This window comes from Bidens hawaiensis, unplaced genomic scaffold (assembly GCF_021521415.1).
Source record: "Bidens hawaiensis isolate Kalapana, Puna unplaced genomic scaffold, B.hawaiensis_p1.1 tig00001179_1, whole genome shotgun sequence".
Classification (NCBI taxonomy): Eukaryota; Viridiplantae; Streptophyta; class Magnoliopsida; order Asterales; family Asteraceae; genus Bidens; species Bidens hawaiensis.
The window spans coordinates 2,735,307-2,744,607 of NW_027491068.1; the positions used below are offsets into that span (position 1 = coordinate 2,735,307).

The 9,301-nt window shown below is 36.4% G+C and overlaps 1 protein-coding gene across 2 annotated transcripts; it reads right to left on the reverse strand.

Moving 5' to 3' along the window:
- Positions 1-5,619: 5,619 nt before the first annotated feature.
- Positions 5,620-8,945, reverse strand: LOC143563264 (lysine-specific demethylase JMJ13-like). 2 transcript variants are annotated; one of them, XM_077050856.1, is made up of 9 exons: positions 8,579-8,945; positions 8,073-8,229; positions 7,781-8,000; positions 7,539-7,592; positions 7,364-7,443; positions 7,011-7,288; positions 6,527-6,922; positions 6,027-6,427; positions 5,620-5,930 (listed from the first exon to the last, which is right to left on the reverse strand). In XM_077050856.1, the coding sequence occupies exons 1-9, from the start codon at positions 8,823-8,825 to the stop codon at positions 5,823-5,825; spliced, it is 1,941 nt and encodes a 646-aa protein (XP_076906971.1). In that variant the 5' UTR covers positions 8,826-8,945; the 3' UTR covers positions 5,620-5,822. The 2 variants fall into 2 exon arrangements, with proteins under 2 accessions (XP_076906971.1, XP_076906966.1); XM_077050851.1 differs by having other exon boundaries at positions 5,620-6,427.
- Positions 8,946-9,301: the final 356 nt, after the last annotated feature.

Below are 9,301 nucleotides of genomic sequence, written 5' to 3' on the forward strand. Positions count from 1 at the left end.
GATTATGAAGTCGGTTAGATCAAGAAATCGATTGTACAAGGTTAGGCTTCGGGTTGAAACACCGATTCGGGTGGAAACACCGATCCGAGTTGAAACAACAATGTGTTTGTTATCAATTACTTCGGTTAAAAAGTTTGATGACCGAAGTACCCATTTAGTTAATCTCAATACCGAACCCGGTAAAAAGGCATAACGGAAGCACGACCCGGTTAAGAACCAAATGCATGCTTCTCGAGATGTAATTTTTTAGGAGAAAATAGGGTGGGACCGGGTTGATAAAAATCCTAAAAACCGAGTTAATTTGCTTAAAAGAAGCTCGAGTAGGGCTACACCAAGTTGGGTTTTTGAATCGTGGAGACCTGTGGCGGCAGCTCACCTTGTCTGGCGGTAGCGGTCGGAAGAACAAGAGGCTTCCTCTGATAAGGTTTTAGCAAGAGAGACGGGATTTACATTACCGCGTGAGATCTCCAATTTACGGCGTGATAAGGCTAGAATATAAAATGCAACATAAAACCAGCATATAACAACAAGGCTTTAGTAAAGCACTATAAGGCTACGGCGCATCGGCGTAAACCTATAAGGGCATCTCGCGTTCCCTCATCCCCCTCCCTTTTTGTTCAAAACGCCCTAAACACCAATACACACCTAGGCGTTTTCAGGGAAAATGGGTTTTGGCGTGTGTGTAGTTACCCGCTTTGCCGAAGTACTCTCATAGTCTCATCTATTTCTAAAAAGGCTTTAAGAGGCCCACATTGTGAACCCAAATTTCAAAAATAGATGGTCACATACAAACTTCTAATCGGTTATTCAATACTTCATTTTCTACTCATACGAATTTTCAAAATCTCATGTAACAAATTCGTCATCCAAACTTATTGCCAAATCCTTGTTCGAAATCGCAGGTCTTAAAATCGGTAGGTCTCAAAAAAAATTAGTTTTTATAGTTTGTTCATATTCCATGATTGAAATAGTTTTTGGATGCTTGATTGCTTAAATATGTATTGAAAAATTGAGAGCTCATTATTTGTAGAAATGTAGAATTGTAGGTCCCTTTCGAATTAAAACTTCCATTATTACTCCATTCATATTTTGTTCACAAACATTAGCCATCTTTAAGACCATAATACCTCATTAAAGTTGGGACCACTTGATCTATTATAATTTGTTAAAATTATTCTCAACTAGATTTATTGAAAAATTTATGGAACGAAAACAATGATATTTGGCGCCTAATTAGATCATTGTTCTTGGGATCCTGGCATAACAATTTTGGATTATCATAGTGATTAAAGAGATGAGATAAAGTTCTTTCATTGAAAATTTTGTGTTCGATCAAGCTCTAGATAATGAGGCTCAGGTGGCCTGCACGGAAAATCCGTCGCTCGAACTTAAGAATAGTGAAAAAGAAGGTAAGGTGACACATCTCAACGGGTTAGATGAAATTTATTCACTCCTGGTTGGCAAACATGCGGCGGGCACACATGTCGTAAAAAGAAGGTAAGGTGAACACAGAATAGTGAAAGGGGATGATGATTTTGATAAAAACAAAGAAAGATGGCCTGGCCATCCCAAACACAAGGTGTCCAACTTGATTATTTTTATTTGTGGTCGGAGAATATACTTGAACAATTTTATTTTTGTGACTTTATTTTGTAGTCTTCTTTTATCAATATACTATTAGTGGCATTGTATGATTGCACAGTTACCAAATGTGTGAACAAATTTGTAACTTCATATAATATACATTTTTACCTTTGGATTATGTAAAAGGCTTTCATTCTATTCTATAAATCAAACAGAGAACAGATTTCAATTCCTTAACATTCTAGTTCCATGACTTCCATCAATTTCAATTTTCTTTGATAATTCCAATTTCTTCTAAAAATTTTAACCAAACACCCCTCACTGTTAAAAGTGAATTTGAGAGAATGTACTTCAGATTACTTTCTATCATTGCTATCACTGTCTTCTCTTCCGCGTCCAAAAGCATGCGTAATTACATAAAAAATACCGAGTCGGCCAACCATGGTTAACAACCAATTTATAGTTAATGGAGCACATGTGTTATTGTTCACATTTTAGAAAGAAACATAGCTATGAATGTAATAAAAAAGGAGCACGTTGTGTTATTGTTTTCAGTCTAGAGAGAAACATAGCAGTGAAAGAGAGATACTAAATTAGATCACACTCAACTAAGTTATGGTTATAATTAACTACATTATCATATGTTATTGAAAAATGAAAGCCATTTGTCTTGCTTTCTAAGGCAAATAATCAGAAAATCTTTTGCTTGAAACCAAAGACAGAAAGAGAGGGTTCATGGCATTGTTATTAAATAACCATTTTAACCTCGTTAACAATTGATCAATTGTTAATGTTATAATGTACATCTAAACAACTATAGGTGATCAAATCGGGTTGGTCAAAGGAACCGGAACCGGTTCATTAGTCAACATCACTGTTTAAACCGGTTCCATGGTCGAACCGGTTAGGGAACCGAACCGGTTCCCCAACCCTCGGACCCGGAACCGGTGGAACCGGTTCTGACCGGTTCCTAAACCGGTTCTTACACTGTAACCGGTTCCAACCGGTTACAGTGTAAAATATTATTTTTTTTTTCGTTTTTCGTTTTCGCTGCTTGTGTAGGTGATGATTTGTGTTCTTCTGATTTCTGAAGAGGCTCATGCTACTTTTGTTGTTCACCCACAGAGCAGTGGTAAACAACATATTGAACTTAATGCTATGAGTGTCAGCGTGTTTGAATTGATTAGTCTGTATCGTGTATCGTGTAATGGTGAACTTAAATCTGTATCGTGTTACATTTGTTGAGTTTGCTATGTATTATAGTCTTTTGGCTTACGCAAGTCAAATGCTGAATTATAATCAAGAGCGGTGTTATACGATTCGTATTTGTATAACATGTTAAATAAAAAAAACAATTAACATAAAATTCATTTTATTTACTTTAAGAAGTTCATAAAAAAAAGGTTACATGTTTTAAAATATTCAAAAACAAACTAACAAAACATTAAACTTATAAATATAAAGTTGTGACATATTATTTCTAGAAAAGCCTTCTTATTCGTCGTAATTATTGAGTGGCGACTTATTCATCAGAATTACTTGTAGAAACGCCTTCTTGTTCGTCGTGCACTCGAACATCAAGTGGTGTTTCGTCTTCCAGAGTGGTTCGTGTTGAACACGATCGATTGAGTCCAAGTGATCCTTCAAGCAAATGCACATCTCCACCGACTCCGAATTCAGTCTTGTTCTTCTCACCGATATTACCCTGCCACTAAGAGAAAAAGCAGATTCCGAAGCTACCGTAGAAGCTTGGGCGGTTAGTAAATCACGGGCCATGGTGGCAAGAATCGGAAACTCGGTTTCCTTTACCTTCCACCAAGCCAAAACATCAAAAGTGCCATATTCCTCTTCGGATAAACCGGTAGAGAAATCATATGCACTATACCTTCCTAGTTCGCTTGAAGGGGTGTTACCCCTTTGTTTTTTAGCCGTTACGTTGCGAACGGTGTTCATAAGGCTAATCATGGGGTCTCGTACTCTAGTAGCACTTGAACTTGATGAAGACCCCCCGGCGTAGGCATGTGTATGTTTGACCCATATTTATTTATATAAAAGTCATACATAAATTTAAAATTCAAGTTAAAATCATTTTGTGCCTCTGTTGAAAAGTTTGGGTCAACTTCATGCATATCTAAGGCTGAAAAAATTTCGTCTATCACACATTCAACCCCCGTAACATTTAACATTGGGTTTAAAGCGGCGGCGCAAGTAAAAATCGGTGGCAATTCAAGAAAGTATTTTTTTAATTTAAACTTCATTGGTAATATGATGTTTAAAAACATTGGACATTTATTTTCAAATTCTTTAAGATTGTTAACGATTAAAAATAACTCCGAAAGAACCAAGGGACTTGTCGGATAATACGTTCCCGATAGTTTCGTAGTTGATGTTTTAAAAACTTCAAGAAAAGTCGATAAGTCATTGATAATTTCCCATTTCTCATTTGAAAAGGGGATTGCCAAATCATTCTCGGCAAGAATAGAATGAAACATTTGTAAAGTTTCTCTTTGTTTCAAAGCACTTTGAAACATTATGCAAGTGGAATTCCATCGATGAGGTACATCCCAATTAGCTCCCAAAGCTTTTCTTCCCGTATCTTTACAAAATTTTCTATAATCCATTTGTCTTTTTTTACTTTTCTTAAAAACTTCATGTAGCATTACTCTAAAATCGTTTATAACCGATGTAACCTCATCCGAAGCAAGTCCGTCTTGCACGATTAAATTAATGATATGTGCAACACACCTTGAGTGAAAAAATACACCATTGCAAATCGGCGTATATTTTAATTTTAATTTATCAATCGCCGATGTATTATTCGACGCGTTATCAAATGCAATTGAAAATATTTTATTTTCTAGTTTATAAGTTTTTATAACATAATCTAAAATTTCAAACAAATTATCTCCCGTATGTGGATACTCAAAGAGTTCGAAAGCAATGGTGCGTTTCATCATTTCCCACGATGACGGGTCTACCCAATGAGCGGTGACACAAAGATAAGATTCGGGTAGACCATGTGGAGCCGACCAAACATCACTAGTTAAGTTTATTCCCCTATTTATATTTTCAAAATATGCAATTAGTACCTCTTTGGCCTTCTTCCACAATTTTAAACAATAACGTTTAAGAGTATGACGACTTACGTGAGTGTATTGTGGTTGAAGCGTATCTCGAATCATGGCGGTTAAGCGAGGGTTGTCGAAGTGGCTAAACGGCAAAGCTTCTTGAATCACAAACTTCGCCATACGATCTTGAACTCGATCAATTTGGTATGTAAATATTCCGCCTTCACTATCCATTTGCGTTTGTTGCGACTCGACGTTCTGTTTCAACGCCCTGCAATACGGTCTTTCGATGTGTTTCTTCAAATTTGAATTCGAAAGTGGGTTTAAATAAATCCCACAAAACTTGCACCGAGCCTTCAATGAATGGTCACTCAATTCAACCAAATCCCAATTGCACCAAATCTCTTGATTACGATTATGAGGTACAATACGAACGAAACTTGGTCCGGCGGTGGAACCTTGACCAACCGATGATTGTGAGGCAGCCATAACAACAAATATGAATATAGAAGAAGAGAAAACAAGAGATTAGAGAACTCAGAACGTTGTAATAGCGTTTTTTTGTATTTTTTTGCGTTCGGGTTTGCGTTTTGAGTGTTGTGATGAACCCATTACACCAAATACCTATTTATACTAGTAGTGGGGTGTTTGGGGAGCCAAAAAACGGCCATTTTTGACCCCAACGGTCAAAAAACGGCCATAAAACCGTTTCCCAACGGCTAGAACTACTCCAACGGCTAGAACCGGTTCCGAACCGGTTCCGGTCGAACCGGTTCCAGAACCGGTTCCGGTTCGGTTCCGGTTCCTACCCGGTCCACCTCCAAAAATGTCAAACCGGTCCCGGATCGTCGGGTTGAAACGGAACCGAACCGGTTCCTACGAAAAACGGGTAGGAACCGGTTCGGTTCCGGTTCGGTTCCACCGAACCGGTTCCAGGAACCGGTTTTGTTGTCCACCTCTATAAACAACTGTTAATACCAACCTAATTACATAAAAATTAGAAAAGAATATGTTTCTATTTCACCTAACAATTGTTGGTTAATTTGCTTCTCCTGCTTCATGTACTTTTCTCTGTATTGTTACAACTCCAGTTGAATCCAAGTTAGCTAAAGTCAATGATTGTCTAAGATACTTTTTTGTATTCAAAGGAACCTGTACTTAAATTGCCTTTTACTTAAGTCTTTTTGGACTAGGTTTCTTTTCTTCATTTCCCATTTTCTTGTACTTACTGGAAATAGAAGTGCTTCCATGTTCTAGTTTCTGTAACCGCCTAAGCCCCTTTACATGTGACTCGAGAGTTAGTACCGACACGACACTAAAAGACATTGCTAAAACATTATTAATAGTAAAAATATTAATCCATGATTTGTCTACCTGATGTTCCAATCTTGAAGCAACAGAATTTGTCGGATTCCTATGTTGTGGTCTAAAGGATGACCGCCTTTTGACCCTAAATGTCTCTTCTGAGTCAGAGTCAACGTTATAACCACCATGGTTAAGTAAAGAACAAGTTTCAGCAGCAGGAACAGAAGGCTTCAAATTGCGGCCAGGGTCAAGATCAATCTTGCAATATGGATCGTACCCGTCGTTTTCGGTTAATGGGTACAATTTAGAAAGCAGAATCGTGTCACTCTCGTTTCTAAATTGATGTTTAACCTCATTGGTGATGCGTTTATCCTCCTCAAACATTTTGGAAGCCGTCTCCATTTCAAACAGTTCATCCCTTACAGAGAGTGTAAAGTTTGTTCCACAAGGCAAGTTAAGTGACTTCAACTCTGAAACAATTCAGTAAAGCTCAAATTTGAATGTCATTTACTTACGAACAGGTTGACTCGGGGAGTCAGGGTTATATGAAATTGCATAACATAACATACCATGGCGAAGGCAGACCGGATGCAGATAGCAATTGCAGTTGATATAAGCAATATAACAGTCATGTTTGCAAACACTGCAAAGAATGGTTCCATGAGAATGTTGTGAAGCACCCATGCACCCTGTTGATCTCATTAACCACCAACGAGCACGATGTTGGAAGTGTATTAAATTCATAAATGAGGCCTTAATGCTAAATTTAGATGCAATATCTACAGAACAATAGTCAGAATCTATATAACCACCAGCCGATGTAATAAGCATCGCTTCTTTACACAATAATTCCTCGTGAGGAATTAAAGGTGTCCGGTTAAGAAGTGCATAACGCCGAGTCGCTAACGATCCGAACGGGAACCAATCACCAATTGCAAAATTTACTGCCTCGCCACAGTTAAAACCTACAATATTACCAAACTTATAAAATTGAAACGATAACACAGAATCTTTTAGGATTGTGTAAATCAAAACAAGAAAAATAATATTTACGATGACTAAATCCTGCATGATATGCACGTGGGAAAGTGACGACATATTCACCAGGCTTTTGTACAGCCTTGTAAACAGGAACACCGTGTTGTGACAAAATATTAGGAGGAAACAAGGTTGTTTTTCCTAAAAGAACATCAAAAGCACCGTCTTCGCCTTCAGTAGACATAATATCATGATTATACACCTTTTGTCTAACAACATTTTCAAAATCCAGTGCAGCATGACCAGGAACACCGTACCAAGTTTTTGGAGCTCCACAATGATGATAATTAATGCTGTGTAATAAATGAAGTATAAGCATCAAGTAACAAATATATGATGAAATAAAATAACTAATTGGCTATACATACCTGTATAAATAATGGTCTTCTACATGCCAAGCAAACATACTGAACAACATCCCTATGTAGAGCATTGGTTCAGTAACTCCCTGCAAGTCAAACAAACTTATGTTGGAAAAAAAAACAAAGCATACAGTTAATACTTATATATGTTTGTAATTAAAGAAGATAACTAAATGAATACCGGAATTGTTGTTTCGAGCAAACGTAGGATCGATCTGGACAACCGTGCAACTTTCTGCAATCAAAAAGGTTAAAAGCATAATCTCAGTTGATGGAACATGTAGAATCTAGTATATGGACAACAAAGTGACAGTTGTAAAGATGATAAGAGAAAGAAATTGACTTTTTAAAGGAATATTTATAGAAAGTTTATTGTGAAAAAGAAAGCCGGATTATAAATGAATGAAAATTGAAGGTTAAAACCTTCAAATTCCATTTGCTATTTCCAAGTTCATCAGTGGGAGAGGATGAAAATGCACTGCCATCAACATCACATGCATACTCTACACTTTCAGTCTTTCCAGAAGCAATTTCACTCCAAAATTCTTTTTCCAAATATGAAGCAGGAAGACATCCAGAACTATAATATCTACGTGTAAAAACCTTGTTCGCCATTTTCTCAAAATCACGAAATGTATAGTTTCTGATGAATTAAAACATAATATTCAAGTCTGAAAGGCGTATTTAAAACTAAAAAAAACACAGAAAAACTCACCTTCCACTCATGAAAAAGGTAGCCTTATCATCGGTATTCCACTCAGCAAGACGAAGAGGCTGCACTCTTGTTGTAAACCTAAAGCCAGCTTTCTCTTTCATCAAAACCAGGCCTGCGGGAACAGATGCACTCAAAGGCGAAACAATCTTGCATATACCTGAAAAAGAATTACATTGAAAGAATTTACATAAAATTCATGTGGTAATAACTAATATTAATTATTGAAAATAATATATCAACACTTATAGCAGATAATGCTTCATATCTCAATTGTCAACTGAGTTTTTAATGATTCTATGCCGGTTTGCATTCAAATGCAAGGTTAAAATCTACCACATACATAATGTTATTATAATTTGGCATGGAAGCCAGCCTAAAATATAAGTAATATCACATTTATAGCTAGCGGTAGTAGCAAAATACATTCCAAATTAACTAGCAAAGTAGCAGACCTACAATGTATCTATCATACACAAATACACACTTGTAAATTACTAAACCATTACCATATTTTGAAGCATCCGGTGCGATTTGTTGCACATACGCCAAAGGGTCATCAAACTGTTCTTTACTTGGATAATAAACCGGACACTCTGGCATCTTATCGGTCCAATCAAGATCAGTTGTCTCAAACTTGTCGATCGTTTGCTTTGATGTGACATCTGTAACATACACATCACCATCTAATGATCTCACACCACATGATGCAGAACCTCTTAAAGCATCTCCACTAATTCTAGTCATCAGATTCATCACATTCGCATTGTCGGTTACCGCACCGGAACCGGATTTAATTCTCTGAAGTCTTTTATGCTTCAAAAACTCTAACTTTGCCTCTATGGAAAAACAAACCTTTCCTTCCCCCTATTAAAAATAAAAAAAACAAATATTATATTAATTTATTATCAAGTATATAGCATTAATAATCAAGGTATTAATTCAAAAGAGTCAAATTACAGGATAATAAAAAGTCAAAGTGCTGACTGAAATTAAAATACTTTCAATTCTCACAAAAACAGAAATAAAGTTGAATAATAAGATATTTATTTATAGGAAAAATTGGCATACGAAACATAATGATAACGATAGATAAATAGAGTACACACACATGTAAAATATATATATTCAGAAAGAAAATAAAATGTAAATGTAAATGTAAATGTAAATTACGTAATTTACCATTTAAATCACGATCTCGGTAACTGTATCCGGTACATTTCCTTAAAACA